The 26,424-nt window shown below is 40.6% G+C and overlaps 1 protein-coding gene across 1 annotated transcript in view; it reads right to left on the bottom strand.

Annotated features, from left to right (window-relative positions):
* Positions 1 to 26,424, bottom strand: part of LOC124151326 (tetraspanin-19-like) — a 74,747-nt gene that overhangs the window by 12,450 nt on the left and 35,873 nt on the right. Inside the window, exons 2-5 of the mRNA XM_046523729.2 lie at positions 8,574 to 8,774; positions 3,656 to 3,730; positions 2,393 to 2,503; positions 163 to 375 (exon numbers count right to left, since the gene is read on the bottom strand). Of these exons, the coding sequence (XP_046379685.1) occupies positions 163 to 375; positions 2,393 to 2,503; positions 3,656 to 3,730; positions 8,574 to 8,774 (600 nt within the window). The remainder of the gene's footprint in view (positions 1 to 162; positions 376 to 2,392; positions 2,504 to 3,655; positions 3,731 to 8,573; positions 8,775 to 26,424) is intronic.

Raw genomic sequence — 26,424 nt, 5'->3', positions numbered from 1 at the left:
ATCCATCCTATCAATATCAATAACCATTGTATTTGTTTCTGATCTTCAAAGATAAAACTTATTTCAACCAAGGATACAGTTCCCCATATTCCAAAATATTGTCAAATAATTCCTTTTGTCTTATCGTATGATAAGCAAACAACAAATCAAAAACATGAATACCTTTCTATTGAGATTGGGATTATACACATTCTCCACATTGCTGGGCTGCTGGAAGAAGGAGCAGGTTTGGGTGTATCGGTCTTCGCTGTTCTGGTAGCGCTCATAATCTTTGCAACAGGACAAAGGCGCCCGACCTTTCCGTTCTTGTTCTTGTTCCTTCTGCCATGTTGACTCATTGTAGTCAAGCGGAGAGGAGCCGCCACAACACTTCAGCTGAATCAACAACAAAGTCACCAGGAGGTCATTATAAAGCCATATCTCCCAGCCAGCCAGACAATACAACTTGTTTTACAGTTTTATGTTTTAAATATCCTAATATGGGGAAGAATTAAATGATAACACAATTATTTGTTTGTGTTCTTCAAAATGTTATCAAAATATATTGGGGTACACAGGCTCACACGAGGGGTACACAGGCTCACAAGAGGGGTACACAGGCTCACACAAGGGGTACACAGGCTCACACAAGGGGTACACAGGCTCACACAAGGGGTACACAGGCACACAAGGGGTACACAGGCTCACACAAGCTCACACAAGGGGTACACAGGCTCACACAAGGGGTACACAGGCTCACACAAGGGGTACACAGGCTTACACAAGGGGTACACAGGCTCACACAAGGGGTACACAGGCTCACACAAGGGGTACACAAGCTCACACAAGGGGTACACAGGCTCACACAAGGGGTACACAGGCACACAAGGGGTACACAGGCTCACACAAGGGGTACACAGGCTCACACAAGGGGTACACAAGCTCACACAAGGGGTACACAGGCACACAAGGGGTACACAGGCTCACACAAGGGGTACACAGGCTCACACAAGGGGTACACAGGCACACAAGGGGTACACAGGCCCACACAAGGGATACACAGGCTCACACAAGGGGTACACAGGCTCACACAAGGGGTACACAGGCTCACACAAGGGGTACACAGGCTCACACAAGGGGTACACAAGCTCACACAAGGGGTACACAGGCTCACACAAGGGGTACACAAGCTCACACAAGGGGTACACAGGCACACAAGGGGTACACAGGCTCACACAAGGGTACACAGGCACACAAGGGGTACACAGGCTCACACAAGGGGTACACAGGCTCACACAAGGGGTACATCACACAAGGGGTACATCACACACGGGGTACACAGGCTCACACAAGGAGTACACAGGCTCACACAAGGGGTACACAGGCTCACACAAGGAGTACACAGGCTCACACAAGGAGTACACAGGCTCACACAAGGAGTACACAGGCTCACACAAGGGGTACACAGGCTCACACAAGGAGTACATCACACCCTATATCCCGAGGGTTCAGTTGACAACAAATCTATCTTTCCAACATTCATACAGGTCCGTAATAAATATCCACAGTTTCGCTGACTTTCGCAAATGATGCAATCAAACAGAGTTACTTCCCTTTAACCAATGTATTTGGATAAACATTGGTTCATTTCAACTCAGTGATTCTTATCTAAAGTATGCAAGTTACCTACGATTGGTTCTGATTGATTTCTCAGCAAGCTACATGAAGAGGCTAAATAGAAAATAACTCCCTGCTACTTTACCAATCAGAAGATAGTATTTTAATGTGAGGTGAGATTATGGCATATATGTGTTAGACATGTAATAAGTTATCTCGCATGTATACCTCATCGTGTAACCTATTACAATGTCCGGAAGAGTTCAATTGCATTCACTAATGTACGTTAAACCATGGCTCCTGTGTCCTGAACCAACTGAACTGTTAGTTAAACACGGCACCGCAGTGACAGAACTCCTTGTTTTCACTATCATTTCTCTTGATGACAGAACAATTTCACGAAAAACATGTCTCACCACCTGTATTTGGGAACCTACGAAGTCTGCACCTAAGGCTAACAAATGCCTTCTTTACAACCAAGTCAGCAAGTCTGACCACCCGATCCCGTTAGTCGCCTCTTCCGACAAGCATGGTAGCTCACTGAGATACCATGCCGCAGTTTAACATGAATACCCCACTCAGACACAGTATACTGACTCCGACCAGTCCTTGTTTTAGCCCCTTAATGCCAAGCGCCAGACACAGGGTAACAACAAGTACCATCTTTTAACGTCTTTTGGTATGACGCGGCCGGGGATCAAGCCCAGGACCTTCCGCTCTCCGGGCGGACGCTCTACCACAAGACCACGGAGGCGGTCTGCATGGCTAGTGGACATGACAGGTAGGATCATCTTACCTCGGACTGCATGAGATCAATGACGTATGTGGCCCTGTCAAACTTGATGCCCTTGTAACGCTGCTGGATAAACTGTCTCACCAACGTTCCTCGAGATATCGTCTCTTCCAACTGGAAACATATCCACTTCATGACACCAAATTTGCTACCAAATTAATGCAATACAATGACATTGTTAAATTAAAAACAGTTAAACCATGGTAACTCAAATACTAAATATATTTAAGATGACTCATATTATGGCCCCCAAAACATCCTTACAGGCACCATGGTATATTATGGACTGGTATAATATCAGCACTCCACTTGTTACAGTACAATTTCATATATTTTCAGTGGTCCTTGGAGTTAATTAGGTTTCAAAGAGCTACAGATAAGCAGTGTATTTTCGTAAAATACCCCCCAAAAATATTCAAAACCCAATTACTTTCAATTAACTTGTGTGCAGAAACGCATGCATTAAATGAAAAACTCAACTGTATAAACAGAACACGTAAATACCAAATGAAGATATTTCAGCATGCGTACAAAGGAGCTAATCTCCGAAACACAATTACGAGCTAATTTTGTTTCCGAGTCAGGCCTATATATTTAGAACAGTTATCACTGTTATAAACATCTAAAACATTATTTCATTTTTTTAAAATCTTAAAATATTCACTCTTTGGAGGGAAAACCCAATAGAATAATGAATAGATAAGTGAAAAATTATTGGTTACCCAATGAAAAATGTAATAATCCAGTTAAAATAGAAACCCTAGAGTAAAAACTCAATTGCTCAAAAAGTTATCTGCAGCTCTGGTTTCACTGTACATAACTTTCTCAGTTTAGACTAAAAATGAGTCCCCCAAAATTCTTTTGGTTTTACTGTGTGAATGACAGTCCACAAAATAATAAAGTTCAATCCAATAAAAGAGTGAGTGAGTGAGTATGCTTTTACGCTGCTTTTAGCAATATTTCAGCAACATCACAGCGGGGGACACCAGAAATGGGCTTCACACATTGTACCCATGTCGGGAATCGAACCCGGGGCTTCAGCGTGACGAGCGAACACTTTAACCACTAGGCTACCTGACCGCCCCTCCAATAAAAGAGAACAGAGAGCATGTTAGGACCAGAAGCTGGTACGTTTTGGCACAGGCTTTAGCATGTTTTGGGGCAATGACATGAGGTAGGCACAGAACAAAGTACAGATATTCAATTATTTTTGCCACATGAATCTTGACTAAACTAAAATAGGTGTGTCCTGGTCTTCCTGATTACCTCTTCTCGGTAGACAATTCCGTAAGCCATTCCTGCCACAGTGAGGATGATAGCCAGCACCATTGCCACAATGAACTGCAAGACAACATCAGGAGTCAGTCAGTCAGTTAGTTAGTTACCGTATTTCCTCTAATAGACGCCGGCCTCTAATAGAAGCCTGGTCAATTGTTCAGTGCAAAAAATAGACGCCGGGTCAATCAATTGATACAATTAATTATCCCTTTTTGGGACCTAAATTACATAATGAGGACTCCCTTTCTCTTCCGGTAACTCCACGTGTGTCGGAAAATATTTCCATTTCGTGACGATTCGTGACATTCGTGGTCATAGTAAAGGGGTGAGTGAGTTTGGTTTAACGCCGCTTTAAAACAGTATTCCAGTTATATCACGGCGTGTCAGCTTAATGTGGGAGGAAAGCCCGAAGTGATGCAGGTCTCAGACGATTACCACTTTGGTGAAATCCACGAGCACGGGTATGGTGCTGACAAACCTAGAAACATACTTGGGGCAAACTGGGATTTGAAACCACCTTAGACGACTGGGCCACCCGTGCCCCCAAGAAGAAGAAGAAGAAGAAGAAGATTTTTTAATAGGATCGTTAGTTGCAATAAAAATATAATAAGAATATTAAAAAGACTACAATATTGAGATCTCATAAAAGAACAAATAGTTTTGGTAATGAGAGGTAAAATGTTTCCTAACTTCCATTTTCATAATAACTAATTTGTTTTAATTTTGTATTGAAATTACCCAACACTCTATGAAAGAAGGGAAGAGATTAAGACTTATCTAGAGTTTCAATTCTATTCCATATTTGTGAAAGTTTGAATCAGCAAATGTACAAGCAGGTAGACAAAAACAGCCTCAGAAGCCTATGCCATTGTTTACATCTCACAAAAACATTTACCGTATTCGATGTAATAAGCGCCCAGGGCGCTCTCAAAATTAGAAATGGGGGCTCTTATTAGAGTATTATTTTGTTGGAAAAAAGAGAGTTGAAAGATAAATTTCGTGGTTTAAGCTGACACACTGAAATGTTTATATGCGACAGATACATTTTTCCAAAATTTAATTGCCCATAATTAAGAATGCATATAAAACACAAGTGCGTATTATACGCGAATAAATAAGTCTTGTGTACATTGATCAATCGGAAGGAGTGCTAATTTGGATTGTTCACTAGCCACTATATTAGCAAATATCGTCTTGGGCGCTTATTAGAGCAGGGAGCTTATTACGTCGATTACGGTAACTCTTTTGACATCCATTTGCAATTCAAGTGTAATTTTATCCCTGCCCTACATATGCCAAATTTTCTGGGTAGTTTCCTTGGTCAAATGTAACAAAAAATATAAACTGCCCTTCCTTCACTGAAACTTCAGGTTCTTATTTCCTTTTGGTACATTGAATGACGTTTCTTAGTTGATGCTATGCCTTTACTGGTGACCTTTCATAACATGTCGTGGCAAAACATTAAACAAACTTTAAAACAGCTGTTCTACTAACACGCTTATCCAAACGGCTCAAAATACAATCCTAACTCCATCAATAAATCCCCCCTGTTTCAAGATGGCTCAAGCAGCCACTGTTCTGATGTTTGTTCAAGGTCATTGGCAATGCTTTTTGTCCAAAAGCTTATCACAAGTTATCTTCTAAGCTTCATATTGTGATATATGCCAGGGCAGTGTTCTTAAATCCATATTTAATCCTATACTTTTTCATTTAATCATATTCATACCTTTCTTGTTATAATCCATTCAAGTGAATTAATTCTTTACATAGGAATGTAAAAGAACCTTTTTGCCCAAGCATCACAAAGGCATTTATTTGAAATTAAACAGTGACAGCGAAGTGGCATTTATTCAAGGCTGAACTTAAGACAAGAATTCACATCAAATATCTGGAAGGTTTTTACTTGAATTTGAATGAGTTACAACAGCAAACACATTTGATGTAAACGTAAAAACAGAACGGATATGGGAACAGTCACCGGTTTGGAAATTCTAGGACATCATGGAACACAAACTAACAAATACTTATCCCAGTAGTTTTTGATTTGTAAATATTCCACAAACAAAAAACAGCCATTTATTTTTAGTCCTTTGATATGTCTTCCTGTCTTGGCAACAACACATGTCCTGTACTTTTCAGCCTAATGAGTTAGGAAAGCCCAACATGTTTCCTTTGGCAGGTCACAAAACTAATTACCATCCCTGGACAATGAAGAAAACAGTGTATTACAGCTGCCACCTTTGTTATATTGTATGGTATCACCTCTCTTACATTGTATCATACTGCCTCTCTTATATTGTATGTATCGCCTCTCTTATATTGTATGTATCGCCTCTCTTATATTGTATGTATCGCCTCTAGTATCGTATCTCTCTTATATTGTATGTATCACCTCTCTTATATTGTATGTATCGCCTCTCTTATATTGCATCATACTGCCTCTCTTATATTGTATGTATCGCCTCTCTTATATTGTATGAATCGCCTCTAGTATCGTATCACCTATCTTATGAAGTAGTGTCATATCTCTCTTTTATTGTATGGGATCACCTCTCTTAGATTGTATTGTATTGCCTCTCTTGTATTGTAGCGTATCACCTCTTTCATATTGTATCGTATCACCTCTCTTAGATTGTATTGTATTGGCTCTCTTGTATTGTAGCGTATCACCTCTTTCATATTGTAGCGTATCACCTTAGATTGTATTGTATTGCCTCTCTTGTATTGTAGCGTATCACCTCTTTCATATTGTATCATATCACCCCTCTTAGATTGAATTGTATTGGCTCTCTTGTATTGTAGCGTATCATCTCTTTCATATTGTATCATATCACCTCTCCGAAGTTGTATCAAATCACCTCTCTTATATTGTATAGTGAGTGAGTGAGTGAGTGAGTGAGTGAGTGAGTGAGTGAGTGAGTATGGTTTTATGCCACTTTTAGCAATATTCCAGCAATTGAGGACACCAGAAATGGGCTTCACATATTGTTGGTTGGTTGGTTTGTTGTTTTACGCCACACCCAGCAATATTCCAGCTATATGACGGCGGTCTGTAAATAATCGAGTTTGGACCAGACAATCCAGTGATTAATGCCATGAGCATCGATTCACGCCATTGGGATCGATGACATGCATCAACCAAGTCAGCGAGCCTGACCACCTGATCGCCTTTTACGACAAGCATAGTCACCTTTTACGGCAAGCATGGGTTGCTGAAGACCTATTCTACCCCGGAATCTTCACGGGTCTCACATATTGAAACTATATTTTATCAAAGGTCAAATATACTGATATAGGTGAAGTACAATGAACACTCTGTTTCAGTCTCCTCATCAGCTGCTCATTGCAAGATGGCTTTAAATGTGGTATGAAAGCCCCAAAGTGAAGCAGGTTTAAGATGTTTGGTGAAACCCCTCAGTGTGGGTCTGGTTCCGACAGAGAGGGATCATAATCGGAACGACTCGGGGACAGGAACACATGGCCAGTGGACCTTTGTGCAACTAAAGGATGAAACCTGCACAGCAAATTGTCGTGCCTAGTGTCAGTGTTTCCCATGGCTTTTAGAAGAACAAACACAATGAAATACTGGACATTCCTACATATTACCAGTACCATTCAACCTTTCATATTCATACCAAACAGAGTAAGTTCAAAGCAAATGTTGATAAATAAATATTTCTCAGTGTCCATATCCTCAGTTTGTTTCCTTTGTTGTTTAATGCCACACTCAGCAATATTCCAGCAATATGACGGCGGTCTGTAAATAGTCGAGTCTGGACCAGACAATCCAGTAATTAACATCACGAGCATTGATCTCCGCAATTTTGATACAATAGCATGCATCAACCAAGTCAGCAAGCCTGACCACCCGATCCCGTTAGTAGCCTTTTACGACAAGCATAGTCTTGATGAACGGTCCCCTGCAGTTTCCCTCCATTGTGATTCACTAACATCTAGTTATGTTCAAATTATAACCCAGAAACAAAATAATATGTGAAGATAATGATGGATTATGCTTACTCATGAGAATTCTCTCATCAAGTGCAGATACGTAGAGCATAATGCTTACTCGTGAGAAATCTCTCATCGAGTGCAGACACGTAGAGCATAATGCTTACTCATGAGAAATCTCTCATCAAGTGCAGACACGTAGAGCATAATGCTTACTCATGAGAAATCTCTCATCAAGTGCAGGTCTGACAAAGATATTTACAAGCGTTTCACATTAATGGAAAAAAACACTAAAAATGTCAAACACTATAAACTCTCACAAACAACAGCATTTTGACAATTACCTCCTGTTTGTGCAATGTTTGTTTGTTGTTTTACGCCACACTCAGGAATATTCCAGCTATATGATGGCGGTCTGTAAATAATCGAGTCTAACCCATACAATACAGTTCTAGACACCATGAACATGATCTAGGTAACTGGGATACGATGACATGTAGCAACCAAGTCAGCAAGCCTGACCACCCGATCCCCTTAGTCGCCTTTTACGACAAGCATAGTCGCCTTTTATGGCAAGCATGGGTTGCTGAAGGCCTATACTACCCCGGATTTTCACGGGTGTTTGTGCAATAATGTTATGCTACTGTCCCATGACACGAATGCTATTCTACAGACGCCATGCTATTGTCTGAAGACATAATGTCATGGTGAGGCTAACGAACAATTGAAAAACGTCATTTGCAACATTGTGAGTGAGTGAGTGAGTATGGTTTTACGCCGCTTTTAGCAATATTCCAGCAATATCACGGTGGGGGACACCAGAAATGGGCTTCACACATTGTACCCATGTCGGGAATCGAACCTGGGTCTTCGGCGTGACGAGCAAACGCTTTAACCACTAGGCTACCCGACCGCCCCTTTCACAGCCTGGTTTACACCTGTAAGTAATACTCACAACCACAATGGCCCATTTGATGGCTCTCACTGCAGCTACAATTCCAAGGATGGCAAAGCCGACGATGAGGCCTCCAACGACAATGAAGATGTAGAGCAGGATAAGATAGCGGTACAGTTCCTCATCCACTTCCAGGTACTCATTGGACCAGAAGTCCAGGCGGAACCACAGCAAGATGCCAAATATCACTGCCCCCAGGAGCTGCAGGAAAAACAAGACGGTTATTATATAAAAAATGAAGCAAGAAATTCAGTGAACTTCCTGGAGACAATCGAAGTTGGGTCGTTAACTTCAGCAACATTTGAAAGGAAATTCTTTGGTATCTTTACCAAATATGCCTGAAAATCACCTGGGCTATTCACAGCAAAAGAACACTTTTCTTGATTATTTGTTTTTCTTTCTTAATAAAATTTCTAAATAACATTCGGTTTGGCGAAATGGATACATGTAAACTAAATATTAAGCTGGATCCAAATTTATCAGAAAAACTTTATGATTTGTTTGTGTTTTTCCACATCCTGCTTAAACCAGGTGAGTTCATTTATGGAGGAAGCATGTGACGTCATCCACAGTAGCATGACGTCATCCCACTTCAGCAGATGACCGGAAATTTTATCATCTGAACCTTCAGCAAATGTCATCATTTCCAAAAGAAACTCTTTGAATACAAAATCTGCATACCTGAAAACACATAAAGTTTATCCCCTAATAGCAATCACTCAAAATTCCCATATGGTAAAGTTTCGGGTACAGGGGCCTATTCTCCCCCTGAACCCCCCGGGGCAACATAGTCATGTTGTCTGTTGTCTGTTGCCTCAACAACAACACTGCCGCCCCTCTATCGTGTGATCAATGTAAAACAAGATCACACAGATAGTATGCTGTATAATTCATAACCATCAGTTATTGATGTACTTGAAGCAGGCATAGAAAGACAGAAATAACATCTGCCCAACAATCACTCCTTCACTGAAACACTTCCTGCATAGTCAATCAGGGATTTCATGACGCTGCTATTGCATGGACAATTCTACCAAAACTGTTCTGCAGATACAAAGTAGAAATTGCAGTCAATACACCAGCAAGTTCAGGGCTCTGTATTGGCAAAACAATTCATTGAAATATACTGCGATACTGGAATCCGTATTGCATTATGTACTGCAACATATTGTGGGGTAACGTGTTTGACAGTGATTGACACTGATTGTGTATGCAGATCCTAGTTTCTACTTTGGTTGGTTGATTTGGTGTTTTACGCTGCACGCAGCAATATTGCAGCTATATGGCGTAGGTCTGTAAATAGTAGGGCTGCAACGATTACACTATGAGGTGAATACGATTCATATCACGAATATAGGGTAACGAATACGAATATTTATTCACGAATACAATAACAAGTCAGCAGTTGATGTACAATTTATTATATTCAGTGAAAAATAACAACATTAATTATTTGACATGGTTGGTTAATTATTAATATATTATACATTCATATACAGCATTTATCCAGGTACTAGTATCTGCTCAAATACCACAATGACTGATGACCACAATACTGTCAAATTATATATATGAGTGTTGTCTTTAAAGAAATCTCTGCATATAATATGTTCGATTCACCGAAAACGCGAGTGTATCGTAACAGCCATAGTAAATAATCAAGTCTGGACCAGATAATCCAGTGATTGACATCATGAACATCAATCCACCCACTTGGGATCGATGACATGCAACAACCAAGTCAGGGAGCCTGACCACCAGATCCTGTTAGCTACCTCTTACGACAAGCATAGTCGCCTTTTACGACAAGCATAGTTTCTACGTACTAAAGTAAATATTACGATGTCAGCATGGTCAGTCATCACCACCGTGAGAGTTTGTTTGTTTGTTTGTTTGTTGTTTAAAGCCACACTCAGCAATATTCCAGCTATATGACGGCGGTCTGAAAAGTATCAAGTCTAGACCAGATAATCCAGTGATTGACATCATGAGCATCGATCTACGCAATTGGGATATCAACCATGTCAGCGAGCCTGACCACCCGATCCCATTAGTCGCCTCTTACGACAAGCATAGTCGCCTGTTATGGCAAGCATGGGTTGCTGAAGTCTTTTCTACCCCGCATCTTCACGTGTAACCACCGTGAAAGAAAAATCACTTCTGTGTTACGCATTGGTCTATCCATTTCGAAGGGAAACTGATTTTAGGTTTAACAATACAAATAATAACGAGACTTGTCACATATTTCTTACCCAATCTACCGGAACACAAGAAAAAATATTGCAATACGTATCGTTTGAAAAGCATATTGCAGCATAGCGGTAATAACTTGCAGTCCTTAAATAGTGATGTTTGCTCATGAAAGCAGTTGGAGACCTGTCTGGAGATTGATTGGAACTTTCTTTCTAGTCAGCTCAGCTTGTAATAATCAATATATAACACAAGTAAAACATACACAGGAATTACTGCATCACAAGTTGGGACAAGTTGTTTTTGCATAGACTGAAGGAGAGACTTAGGATGTTTTACCCTCGTCTGTTTAACTACAAGTGCACACTGTTCTTATGACTTTCCATATTCCTGACTTGATAAACATTATTCTCAGAATGATTTCCATACCATCTGCAAATTTCTCAAGTTATTTAGGGAATGTTGACAGAGAAAACTCAAACCCAAATACTAGAAGTCTATTGGGAAACTAAACACTTGGATATTAGAAATGTATTATGCACATAAACATTTCTTTGTGAATTACACAGAGTATTTTAGGTCAACCTGCACTTTACACTGTGCCCAAAATACATGCCACGTAGTTGAGGCTTGTCTGATATGGAGTTGGTATGAATGTTCCTGACATTGCCAAAATTGGGCCCTATTTTTTCAGTCTTGGGATTAATTTCAATGGAGATTTAAAATAATACTCCAGAATATTCTGTATGTTAAGAATACAGGAGCGAGTCTGGACCCAATCTGTTCTGACAGGCATGCAGGAGACGGAAGAGGGAAATATTCCCGCTTGGATTGTCCATTCATCCCTTGGTGACTGGCTGACGGAAGCCACAATCAATGAGTCTGGGACAAAGACTCCGGTGACATGAAATTGATTGACGCATTTTACTCCAGTTTGATTCATTTTGCAAGAACAAAATATTTAGAGAGCCTGGACGTATTTCCAAATGATTATGATGAATAAAGTGATCATTGACACAGTATTGAGTACTGGACAAGGTATTAGTACATGTCTCTCTAATATCAGGTGTTGAGTTCTGTGTCCATACATATCGCGTCCAAGTTAATAGATCCCAATCAGCGCGTCCAAGTTACATAGATCCCAATCTTATTTATGCTCAACTATGGCATGTGATTTAGCAATCGTGTGATCTGTAATATTGATTGATTTGACATTGAACTGTGTTAAAATGGCCAGTTTAGAAATTGAATTTCATCTTATATAAATTACTATTCATGAAATATTAGGTTTGGGTTTTCTGCAAAGCAATTAGTTAATCAATACACTGTATTCCGGCCTCATCCTTCTAATTTATTACAAAAGGTTTGTCAACAAACAATAATTGAAATATTAACATATCGAACATACTTGATTCTTATACTGATCAATAATAATTAGTGTGTGATAATGTGAACAATGGACCAGACAAACCAGTGTGTTATAATGTGAACAGTGAAACAGACAAACCAGTGTGTGATGATGTGAACAGTGGACCAGACAAACCAGTGTTATAATGTGAACAATGGACCAGACAAACCAGTGTGTGATAATGTGAACAATGGACCAGACAAACCAGTGTGTGATAATGTAAACAATGGACCAGACAAACCAGTGTGTGATAATGTGAACAGTGGACCAGACAAACCAGTGTGTGATAATGTAAACAATGGACCAGACATACCAGTGTGTGATAATGTGAACAGTGGACCAGACAAACCAGTGTGTGATAATGTGAACAGTGGACCAGACAAACCAGTGTGTGATAATGTGAACAGTGGAACAGACAAACCAGTGTGTGATAATGTGAACAGTGGAACAGACAAACCAGTGTGTGATAATGTGAACAATGGAACGGGAAACCAGTGTGTGATAATGTGAACAGTGGACCAGACAAACCAGTGTTATAATGTGAACAATAGACCAGACAAACCAGTGTGTGATGATGTGAACAATGGACCAGACAAACCAGTGTGTGGTAATGTGAACAGTGGACCAGACAAACCAGTGTGTGATAATGTGAACAATGGAACAGACAAACCAGTGTGTGATAATGTGAACAATGGAACAGACAAACCAGTGTGTGATAATGTGAACAGTGGACCAGACAAACCAGTGTGTGATAATGTAAACAATGGACCAGACAAACCAGTGTGTGATAATGTGAACAGTGGACCAGACAAACCAGTGTGTGATAATGTAAACAATGGACCAGACATACCAGTGTGTGATAATGTGAACAATGGACCAGACAAACCAGTGTGTGATAATGTGAACAATGGACCAGACAAACCAGTGTGTGATAATGTGAACAATGGACCAGACAAACCAGTGTGTGATAATGTAAACAATGGACCAGACAAACCAGTGTGTGATAATGTGAACAGTGGACCAGACAAACCAGTGTGTGATAATGTAAACAATGGACCAGACATACCAGTGTGTGATAATGTGAACAGTGGACCAGACAAACCAGTGTGTGATAATGTGAACAGTGGACCAGACAAACCAGTGTGTGATAATGTGAACAGTGGAACAGACAAACCAGTGTGTGATAATGTGAACAGTGGACCAGACAAACCAGTGTGTGATAATGTGAACAGTGGAACAGACAAACCAGTGTGTGATAATGTGAACAGTGGAACAGACAAACCAGTGTGTGATAATGTGAACAGTGGAACAGACAAACCAGTGTGTGATAATGTGAACAATGGACCAGACAAACCAGTGTGTGATAATGTGAACAGTGGAACAGACAAACCAGTGTGTGATAATGTGAACAGTGGAACAGACAAACCAGTGTGTGATAATGTGAACAATGGAACGGGAAATCAGTGTGTGATAATGTGAACAGTGGACCAGACAAACCAGTGTTATAATGTGAACAATAGACCAGACAAACCAGTGTGTGATGATGTGAACAATGGACCAGACAAACCAGTGTGTGGTAATGTGAACAGTGGACCAGACAAACCAGTGTGTGATAATGTGAACAGTGGAACAGACAAACCAGTGTGTGATAATGTGAACGGTGGACCAGAAAAACCATTGTGTGATAATGTAAAGAATGGACCAGAAAAACCAGTGTGTGATAATGTGAATAGTGAAACAGACAAACCAGTGTGTGATAATGTGAACAATGGACCAGACAAACCAGTGTGTGATAACGTGAACAGTGGACCAGACAAACCAGTGTGTGATAATGTGAACAATGGACCAGACAAACCAGTGTGTGATAACGTGAACAGTGGACCAGACAAACCAGTGTGTGATAATGTGAACAGTGGACCAGACAAACCAGTGTGTGATAATGTGAACAGTGGACCAGACAAACCAGTGTGTGATAATGTGAACAATGGACCAGACAAACCAGTGTGTTATAATGTGAACAGTGGACCAGACAAACCAGTGTGTGATAATGTGAACAGTGGACCAGACAAACCAGTGTGTGATAATGTGAACAGTGGACCAGACAAACCAGTGTGTGATAATGTGAACAGTGGACCAGACAAACCAGTGTGTGATAATGTGAACAATGGACCAGACAAACCAGTGTGTGGTAATGTGAACAGTGGACCAGACAAACCAGTGTGTGATAATGTGAACAGTGGAACAGACAAACCAGTGTGTGATAATGTGAACAGTGGACCAGACAAACCAGTGTTATAATGTGAACAATGGACCAGACAAACCAGTGTGTGATAATGTGAACAGTGGACCAGACAAACCAGTGTGTGATAACGTGAACAGTGGACCAGACAAACCAGTGTGTGATAATGTGAACAGTGGAACAGACAAACCAGTGTGTGATAACGTGAACAGTGGAAGAGTTGGTTCCTTGAGGTTTGCTCTAGTGGTGTTCAAATGGGACACCATAACTTTACCATTAGAAGTCAGAAGAACCCGAAGTCATGGAACTTTTTATAGATAAAAAACAATAAAGACATTGTTATCTATAAATAGTTCTGTTGAACTTCAAATCTCAATTTCGACCATTGTTTACAATTTCATTTAAGAGCTTTATTATCTATTACACAGCGTTGATATTCTGTGATGGCTAAATTCTCTGTTAACAGCCTTTTGTCTTGACATTATAGCCAAATGAGATACACACTGAAGTCGATGTCCCAGGAGAACACTGACATGTTGTGTGTCATCATCTGTTTGTTGCTTTAGGCTGCACTATTCAAGCTATATAATGGTGTCCTGTAAATAATGCATCTGAACTCAAAACCCAGTGATTAATAAAATGAGAAATGATCCAAGCCGTCGGGATACAAACTACAAAGTCACTCTATCAAAGCCAAGCTCGACTACACGATCCAAAAGTCGCCTCGTACAGCCAAAATAGGTTGCTTTGGAACAATTCTAACCCCGAATCCATACACGGCTAACTGATCATTGAAGTGTCTATTATAAACATTCAAGAGCCTTCCTCAGTCAGCATGGAGAGGTCTTTGACAACAAATATGAAGCATGTTTCCACATGCTAATTCCTTGGTTATGTCATTCAAGGATGAAGATGTTTAATAAAGAAGGTTCCTTCCTTTATTTTTGGGGGGCACGGGTGGCCCAGTCGTCTAAGGCACCGCGATTCGCTTGCAGAGTTGCGTCCCTTGGGCACGCTAGAAACCTATAATTGTGGGTTCGAATCCCGCTTCGCCCCGATTATGTTTCTAGGTTTGTCAGCACCATACCCGTGCTCGTGGGTTTCAACGAAGTGGTAAACGTCTAAGACCTGCATCACTTCGGGATTTCCTCCCACATTAAGCTGACACGCCGCGATATAACTGTAATACTGTTAAAAGTGGAGTTAAACCCAACTCACTCACTCACTCCTTTATTTCTTGAAATAAACTCAGTGAGAGTTCAACAGTCTGCATGCATCAAGAAAGCAATCACTCTGATCATAGCGATGTTCAATTTTGCAAAACACATCTCAACTATTTAATGATTAAATGTCAGTTTTGTTTTCTCAAAGATTCTCTTCAGTGAACCATAAACTCTCAGCTGATCAGGTAAAGAAAGAACACAACTTGAATAATATAGGAAATTCAAGGACTTTTCAAGCCTGTATGAACCTAAAGCATCAGGCAGAGTTATTGCAATGCACAGTAAAGATACAATACTTCTTGGAAGTTGATACAACCTTAAAAGATAAAGACATGGGTGGTTAGGTTCACTGACTAGGTTGATGCATGTCATCGTATCTCAGTGGGTGGATCGATACTCATGACATCAATCACTGGCTTGTCTGGACAAGGCTCGATTAATTACTTGAATATTGCTGAGTGCAGTGTTAAACGACAAACAAACAAACAAAACATGGGCAAGTGTATTATGTATCATCAGCTCAAAATTGTGATGCATTGGTTAATCATGTCAGCCTGCTACTGAAAATGCAAGGGGGCTAACTGAGGAGTGAGTGAGTGAGTATGGTTTTACGCCGCTTTTAGCAATATTCCAGCAATATCTCGGCGGGGGACACCAAAAATGGGCTTCACACATTTTACCCATGTCAGGAATCGAACCCGGGTCTTCGGCGTGACAAGCGAACGCTTTAACCACTGGGCTACCCCACCGCCCCTTACCATTAGAAGTCAGAAGAACCCGAAGTCATGGAACTTGTTAAAGATAAAAAAACAATAAAGACATTGTTATCTATAAATAGTTCTGTTGGACTTCAAAGCTCAATTTCGACCATTGTTTACGATTGCATTTCTTTCTGTATCAAACAGAACATTACCTTAGAGCATTATTATTTATAACAAAGCGTTGATATTGTGTGATGGCTTAATTCTCTATTAACATCCTATTGTCTTGACATTATAGCCAAATGAGATATACTGCAAATGCAAGGGGGCTAAATTAGGAGTGAGTGAGTGAGTATGGTTTTATGCCGCTTCACACATTGTACCCATGTCGGGAATCTAACCCGGGTCTTCGGCGTGACGAGCAAACGCTTTAACCACTAGGCTACCCAACCGCCCCGGCTAACTTAGGAATTAACCCTTCCAAAAAGACATACAACCCTCCATTTGAGATTAATATGGAACATTTGACCTTATATTTCTGAAATAAGGCCCATCAGGCAGGCTTGACCCATCCAATATTATTCAAATCAATCTGCCTGGTGTCTGATGCTCTGCCTCCTTCCATCTTCAGTTGCCCACAGAAGCCCACATGTAGCTGAGCATATACTCCATGTAAATGACAAGGTCCTCTTATCCTGTTTAAACATTCTGACCTTCAGATTATTGAATACCTTTTTTAGCAATCAATGTTTGCTGGTTGCTGCTTCATAAAAAAATCTGCCAATTAATCAATAAGATATGTTTACTGTTGATGGTGCATCTCACCATTCCGCAATACAATCCAGGTCACAACAGGAAGCCTAGGTTAAATTCTGAACTTGTTCCTCGACGCATTTACATAGGTTAAATTCTGAACTTGTTCCTCGACACTAGGACTATTGTTAGTGTATTTCAATATTTTCCAGCTCTGGGTTTTGTTCGATACTAAAAACGAATTTAGAACAATAACTAACATTTATCCACGTTGGTGGCTGAGTTACGAATATCGTCATGCTTCAGACCTATTTTTTTTTTATTTGGGTATTCTGCCTAAAATTCAATGTAAATGATGGATACATCAAATTTATGAAATTCCACTTCCAGATTAGTACTGCTACTAACGAATGAAAAACGAACTCATTAGTCACACAATCATGGAATTACAATTGCAAAACAATACCAAAATGTAACTGATTTTTTTTTTAAGAATAAAGACCCTAAATACATATTTTTAACCACTAGTCCACTAGTGAGTGAGTGGGTGAGTGAGTGAGTGAGTGAGAGAGAGTATGGTTTTACGCCGCTTTTAGCAATATTCCAGCAATATCACGGAATTCACACATTGTACCCATGTCAGGAATCAAACCCAGGTCTTTGGCGTGACGAGCAAACGCTTTAACCACTAGGCTACCTGACCGCCCCCATAGCAGTGAGTGAGTATTGTTGCCTTCAGTAATGATTGCAGCCATAATAATGGCAGGGGAAAGCAAGGATGGGATTGACAGACTGTAACCATGTGAGGAATCAAACCCTGGACTTGACTACTAGGGCTATCGGGGCTAGCCCACTACCCCCAACTGAATGGAGTGAGTGAGTGAGTTGGGTTTAACGCCACTTTTAACAGTATTCCAGTTATATCACGGCGTGTCAGCTTAATGTGGGAGGAAAGCCCGAAGTGATGCAGGTCTCAGACGTTTACCACTTCGTTGAAACCCACGAGCACGGGTATGGTGCTGACAAACCTAGAAACATAATCGGGGCGAAGCGGGATTTGAACCCACAATCATAGGTTTCTAGGGTGCCCAAGGGATGCAACTCTGCACAGCGAATCGTGGCGCATTTAAGACGACTGGGCCACCCGTGCCCCCTCAACTGAATGGAACATCAGACTACAGATAATTCCATCCTATACAACCAGTTATTGATGCAATGGGCCCAGGGTCCATTTTCCAATTGGAAATGTGAACAATGAACATAAAAAAACATGCCTCTGGCCTCAAGCAATAAATTGTTCAAGACAATAAGACTTCAGCAATTAATAGTGATCACAAATAGAACTGGCAAATTCCCAATGTCAGCATGCCATTAAATTTGGAACAAAAAGAAAATCTTATGTAAAGTAGGAGAGAATAAATTGATTTTCAATCAAATTAGAATCAAAAGGTCCATCATCAGTGAACATATTGCACAGTTGGCTGCAGAAAAATAATGTGATTTTCACGCTTAATCCCTATATTAATACCTAAATTAATACCAGTACACACTGCCCCAATCTACAGCAGGATCAGCCAATCCTGTACACACAGACACTTCTAGTTCATGCAGACAGCACATACTGCCCAAATCTACAGCAGGATCAGCCAATCCTGTACAGACACTTCTAGTTCATGAAGATGAGAAGGTACTACCCTGAGTCTACATCAGGACATAATCCTGTACACACAGACACTCCTAGTTCATGCAGACAGCACACACTGCCCCAATCGACAGCAGGATCAGCCAATCCTGTACACAGACACTTCTAGTTCATGAAGATGAGAAGGTACTACCCTGAGTCTACATCAGGAAATAATCCTGTACACACAGACACTTCTAGTTCATGCAGACAGCACACACTGCCCCAATCGACAGCAGGATCAGCCAATCCTGTATACAGACACTTCTAGTTCATAAAGATGAGAAGGTACTACCCTGAGTCTACATCAGGACATAATCCTGTACACAGACACTTCTAGTTCATGCAGACAGCACATACTGCCCAAGAAAACAGCAGGACCTGTCCATGCAGATTCAGACACTTCTTGTTCATGCTGACTGCTCAATACATGTACATCTAGCTAGACATCAAAGTCTGTAGACTGCCAGTCTGTTTAAAAGGGCATGTAATACCTCTTGTTGACCTAATAATCTGTTCAAGTGAGTGAATGAGTGAGTTGGGTTTTAACGCCGCTTTTAACAGTATTCCAGTTATATCCCAGCGTGTCAGCTTAATGTGGGAGGAAAGCCCGAAGTGATGCAGGTCTCAGACCTTTACCACTTCGGTGAAACCCACGAGCACGGGTATGGTGCTGACAAACCTAGAAACATAATCATGGCAAACTGGGATTTGAACCCACAATCATCGGTTTCTGGCGTGCCCAAGGGACGTAACTCTGCACAGCGAATCTCAGCGCCGTAGACGACTGGGCCACCCGTGCCCCCAATTTAGTTACTTAATTTCTTACACTGGTAAAGGATAGTTAGAGGTTAACAGTTTGTCATTAAACAAGTTTGCAGCTATGAACATGACTAATTTCTCTCCACAGTGTCATGATGGCAAAACCTATAACCTGACAATATCCATTCAAGGACACCTTGTAATTGTGTATATATGTAACACTGAAACACAATATTCAAATAACAAAGATCGTTATTACAAATTTGTCAAAATGTGAATATCTGTTGATTGCGATAAAATTTCACAAAGGCAAGTAAAATCCCCTTGCTAAAACCATAATCTGCTTTAACTTCTGAACAAGTCAACGTGAAGTCTCAGCTTATTTTATCCTAGTGTGTGAAACAAAGGAAAGAATTCAAATATTGTCTGTTATGTAATCCCCTAACTGAAAAAAACCCAACATTCTTATAAAATACAAACATGCACAATGAAAATAGCTAAACATCTATGCTATTCAACTTTTGACAGGGATCAATATTCTGATAATTCCATTTCACCAATGTTGTTAACATCTGAGAGCAACATCACTTTGGGCTTTCTTCCCACATAAAGCTGACATTCTGTGATATAACTGGAATACTGTTGAAAACGGTGTTAAACCCAACTCACTCACTCACTTACAATTCCAGGTTCAATGTGACTGATTGCTTGGGGATGTTGTGTTTCATATACAGCCTTCCCGTTTACCGGTAAGTACCAGTTTTTTACCGGTAAAATATGGCTTGGACCGGTAATTCATGTGACTGCCAGTCCCTGTGGACCGGCAAATAAAGTACCTTATAAATCTTTGTTGGTGAACAAAACATCGGTGATATTCAAGTCGGCTTGTCTGTTACCATCAGGGTTTCCCTGTGTCTATTTCTAGGTTAAATATCCATTTGTAGTGACGTCTCGAAATATATATATAAAAAAAGAAGAGAAAATTGTCACTGAAGTTTGTGTGAATGGTGTATAGACCTAAATAAGTTACTTCAGAGATGTCATCTTTGCACTGAACATGATGTTGAAAGAATTAAAACCAAATACATTTTTCTTTGTTGAAAGTTGGGACTGGCAAAAATTAGGGGGGACTGGTAATTTTTAGAGATGCCAGTCCACAAGGACTGGCAGTTTCAAAAGCTAGCGGGAACACTGATATAGTGTTCAATATTGCCATATGATTGATGTTACTGATGTATTATCAGCCTACATAGCTGTGTCTGGCTGCTTGTATGAGTCTGAACTAATGCCTAGCCATTGAGACACCAGGCTGCACTGCACTACACATTAACATGGATAACCGACACTTTATACTAACTCCAAGCCGACCAGTCCTTGTTTTAGCTAATTAATACTGAGCGCAGGGCAGGGAAACTCCAAACACCAACATTCAACATATATAGCGTTAGAAATTGGCACTAGTCCTGTAGTCCTTACCAAACTGCCCAATAGTAAAGGTATCATAAGGACTAGTAGAAATTGGCCCATTTTAAGGGTTTTGCTATATGTTATCATTATAAGGACTAGTGGACAAAAACTGTTAGTTTCTAACCCTGCGGGCCGGGCAGACGCTCTATCCACTACACCATAGACGTGCTAATATTCAAGTTAAATTTAACATAAGATAACATTTCCTTTAGCTTGTTAAGTTGTCAAATATCTCAATATCCCTAACATATGTTGTGTAGTATACATCCAACCCTCTAATTTCCACTCTTTGAAAAACATCACATGTTCAACAAATTGTAAAGAATAGGTTTGAAATCACTACAGACAAGGCAAAAAAGATTTCCTGTTTGCCATAACCATATTGTGTTTCCACAACGATCACAGCTTTGAATCGGCTTGAGAAATGTCCCGCTGTTGACAGGCCTCAAGGCTCTGCCAACAGCCTGGCGGAACAGGCTCCGAGATGTCGTAAAAATCAACAAGTCTTCGTGCACATCAGAGTTTGACCTTGGAGACACTTTGCGACCCTGGAGTCGGTAGTCTAGGGCGTCGTGACCAAATTGACCATAGTATCGTGGGGATTTAGACTATGGCTACAGTTTGCCTTAACTTTTACACTACTTGCAGTACAGCTAGTTCCAACATCAAAGTGTTTTCCCAGTGCCTTGATACTGTGGCTAAAAGATTTTTTTTGTTTGGAGTCAAACAAGTAAACATGTTTTACACACCTACATCCTATCTTCAAAGTATACCAAAGGATGTGTTGGTTTTTTCAACTTTCGGAACAACATCCCAGTTTGAGCAAAACTTTAAAGGGCAAGTTTGAAATGTTTACATGTGAGCCTGAGTGTATGTTACTGAAGAGAAGGGTTTGCTGCACACATGCTTCTTTCTGAGGGTTTCTACTTCGTGTGAGAATTTTCCATTGACAAGCAAGGCTATGATTTCACCTTTTAGCCTGTGGCCTGAGTCTGGTCATATATCTTCTGTCAAGTTTAACATGTTTAATGATAAAGTAGCTAATGATACCAGGACAATACCAGGATAATTAGGACAATTATCAACTCAAAATAATGTTTGTTGGTTGGTTTGCTGTTTTATGCTGCACTCAGCAATATTCCAGCTATATGACGGCGGTCTGTAAATAATCCAGTCTGGGCCAGACAGTCCAGTGATTGACATCATGAACATCGATCCAGGCAATTGGGATCGATGACATGCATCAACCAAGTCAGCGAGCCTGACCACCCGATCCCGGTAGCCGCCTTTTACGACAAGCATGGGTTGCTGAAGAGCGTATACTACCCCGGATCTTCACGGGTCCAAAATAATGTCAAGACACATTTGGACAAACGTTTGGGTACAGTTCCAAGTTCAATGCAAGAATAACATATTTGTCTAAATATTACCCAAATCTTAATTTCTCTATCTTAATCCCCAAAAGCACTAGCTCTACCGTCATGCTATCCAAATACATAAGTAATCAACTATTTATGAAGAACACGCTTGATGTTTCAAATAAGTAAAAAGACAAAACTGTCATGATGACATCACAAGAATAAACATTTCATGAATCAGGATTAGATAGGGTTTCACTTTTCAAAACAATTCAACATCCAACATATGTAACAGTGAAACACATAATGGCATCTCACATGACAATGACAATTTTCCCTTGATGAGCCATGGCCCTGGGAGCAAGTCCCGATAGTACCGATGGCCTTGGTCGCTGCTAATACCTGTCAAATGACCTGATGTGGAGTTGTGAATGCTATTTCTGGTGCTGTGAGTGTAGATGTGCTGATCACAGGCTCCATGAATGGACCCAGCCTTTTAACAAGGGTCATAACGTTTCCTCTGGTACACATCATTTGCAAGTGGAATCAAACGCTTCCTGTTCATCAGATCAATGACAAAGAGGGACTTCATGCTTATACATATTAGAATAATTGAGTAAAATTGAGTGAGTGAGTGAGTGAGTGAGTGAGTGAGTGAGTGAGTGAGTGAGTGAGTGAGTGAGTGAATCTGGTTTTGCAGCCCATAGGCATAGTTTTACAGCTAATATTTAGTGAGGTGAGGTGAAATGAAGTTTAACGTCGCGTCCAAGATTATTGCACTTATATAGCGACGTGCATGCACGTGTGTGTGTTTGTTTTGCTGCTTGTACTAGTCCGGACTGATGTCGATTTAGAGTGCCAGCTCACTGAGATACCATGCCGCAGTTAAACATGAATATCCCACTTAGACACAGTATACTGACTCCGAGCCGACAAGTCCTTGTTTTAGCCCCTTCATGCCGAGTGCCAGACAGGGTAACAACAAGTACCATCTTTTAACGTCTTTTGGTTTGACGCGGCCGGGGATCGAACCCCGGACCTTCCGCTCTCCGGGCGGACGCTCTACCACTAGACCACGGAGGCGGTTCTTATATTTAGTGAAGATTTGACTTGACCTCATCTGCCAATAAGTACTATAATAGTAGCATTGTTTTACGCGACACATGGTTGTTACAGATACAGAAAAATGGTAACCAACGGTTGCACTAACTCTAACGATTGAATCTACCAAAACATTTCAGTCTCGTAAGCTTGGCTTGACAACTAACAATCATGCAAAGTGTAAACTTACTGAAAGAGTTGAGAAAAGACAAGTTTGGGCCATCATCGATTATTTTATATTTTTCCGTTATGTTATGATAAATACAATGGACACATTCACTCCAATTCGTTTTAAGACCGATTTGAATGGTACAACTCTAAAAATAGCAGTCCGTGATAAGAGTGAGTGAGTGAATTTGGTTTTACACCGCTTTTAGCAATATTCCAGCAATATCACGGCGTAGGACACCAGAAATGGGCTTCACACATTGTACCCATGTCGGGAATCGAACCTGGATCTTCAGCATGACGAGCAAACGCTTTAACCATCAGGCTACCCGACTACCCCTACTGATAAGAGTACCGGGGACAATGATGTCATCCCGAAAAACAAAGCTATGGTACAAAATGGGTCCAAGGTCCAGGGTCCATGGGAAACTGCCCCTACTGATAAGAGTGCCGAGGACAGTGATGTCATCCCGAAAAACAAAGCTATGGTACAAAATGGGTCCAGGGTCCATGGGAAACCAGCCTTAAACTAAAGAAAGATCTACAAATGGGAACAATTTCAACCACAATGTTCCTGCCATCTACTCAAATATTTCAAGGGGCAGTCGGGTAGCCTAGTGGTTAAAGCGTTCGCTCGTCACGCCGAAGACCCGGGTTCGATTCCCGACATGGGTACAATGTGTGAAGCCCATTTCTGGTGTCCCCCGCCGTGATATTCCTGGAATATTGCTAAAAGCGGCGTAAAACCATACTCACTCACTCACTCACTCAAATATTTCAAACTTTCAAATGCTGTCAATGGGAATGTAAAGTGGACATGTGATGACCCCGTAACATTTTCCTAACAACTCCTCCTCATTAGTGGCCAACAGATAAGTATGAGCCTGTGAACATAACTGTCATGGTTTAAGTCATATGTGATGACATTTAACCACCAGCTATAATCACAGAAATAAATTTGAGTGTGTCAGGAGTCATCAAATCCTGCCTGCTGTAAAAGTACGACAAATTCCATGGGATGAAACTGTGTTGCTATCACGAAGCATTTTCACACTGCTATTGTCATTGGGCAGAATTGTTTGAGTGGGTCAGTGGAGGTGAGTGAGTGTCTGAGTGAGTGAGTGAGTGAGTGAGTGAGTGAGTGAGTGAGTGAGTGAGTGAGTGAGTGAGTGAGTGAGTGAGTGAGTGAGTGAGTGAGTTAATCTGGTTTTGCATCGTTTTACAGCTAATATTTAGTGTGGTGAGGTGAATTTGGGTTTAACGTCGCGTCCAAGATTATTGCACTTTTATAGTGACGTGCATGTACGAGTGAGTGAGTGAGTGAACGAGCAAGCAGGTTTACAATCATATCAAGGCATCCAAAATGACGCAGGTCCCAGATGTTACCACTTTGGTCAAACCCAAAATCCAACACAAACATTTGGGTTATGGTACTGATACATGAAGAAAAACCTTATCTAAATTGTAATTACTTACTAAGGACCACTACACAGTGACTATAGGCACCTCAGCAACTTAGGGCTAGCTTATATCCAGACCATATTATGAAGACAGTACAAAAATATTAATTTTCCAAAACCATCATTAGGATCAAACCTTAGTTTTAACACCCAGTGTGTCAACAACAAAACAGCAACAAAGTTGCCAGCGTGTTAGCACAGTCCTCTCAAACAAATACAAATTTCTTTTCTCATTACTGCTAGGTTCACAACAAAAAACAAATTCTATTTACAGTTCAATTTTCTTCACAATCTCACTTGGGAGTGACCTCCCTTTCCCCCACCCCTCTTCTGTCCCAATCTCCTCCTCCACAAGTCTCAACTACAGACAGAAGCCAAGATAAGGATAATTATATACCTGTTTATATTTGTATTCGTATCTGAAAATAAAACATCTGAGTGTCAGGTTTTGTTGTTTCTATGCCTAACATTATTAACCCAAGTTTGGAAGGAAATAAATCACAGAAAAAAGATCTTAGAAAATAGCAGAGCATAGAACTTTCACAAAGGTTGAAGAGGTCGTTGTCAGCACGGGTACTACAGATATGTACCCAAGGTTCATTTTTGCATACAGAAGTATCCCCCTTCAAAATCAGAATACAGAAAGATACCCTTAGGGATCTTTTCCAACACACCCCACATTGCCCAATGAGTTTAACTCGTTCCGTGAACGGTTATGTATACGGCACGTCTTGGATGCCAAAATTTAACATGGCTGAGTACCGAGTGAACAAGAATTATATGTATTTTTATTTGTTTGTTGTTTAACACCGCACTCAGCAATATTCTAGCTATATGATGGTGGTCTGTAAATAATCGTGTCTGGACCAGACAATCCAGTGATTGACATCATGAGCATAGGTCCACGTATTTGGGATACAGAGAGATCAAGAAATATAAGTATTTTTGTTTGTTTGTTGTTTAACACCGCACTAAGCAACATTCTAGCTATATGATGGTGGTCTATAAATAATCATGTCTGGACCAGACAAGCCAGCGATTGACATCATGAGCTTCGATCTACGCAATTGGGATACGATGACAAACATCAACCAAGTCAGTGAGCCTGACCACCCAATTTCGTTAGTCGCCTCTTACGACAAGCATATAAATCGCCTTGAATGGCAAGCATGGGTTGCTGAAGACCTACTCACGACACTAAGACCGAAAGACCGGTCGTCTACCGGCGATTTCACGCCCTCATCTTGCTTTTGAAGAGTCACCTCTTCACGTGTCATATAAGTATTACTTTTGGCTACAAGAAAAGAATACTTATTTTTGTCTGCCCTAAGAATTTGACT

Source organism: Haliotis rufescens, unplaced genomic scaffold (assembly GCF_023055435.1).
Source record: "Haliotis rufescens isolate VD_foot unplaced genomic scaffold, xgHalRufe1.0.p SCAF_6, whole genome shotgun sequence".
Classification (NCBI taxonomy): domain Eukaryota; kingdom Metazoa; phylum Mollusca; class Gastropoda; order Lepetellida; family Haliotidae; genus Haliotis; species Haliotis rufescens.
This window is presented reverse-complemented; position numbering and strand designations above follow the sequence as displayed.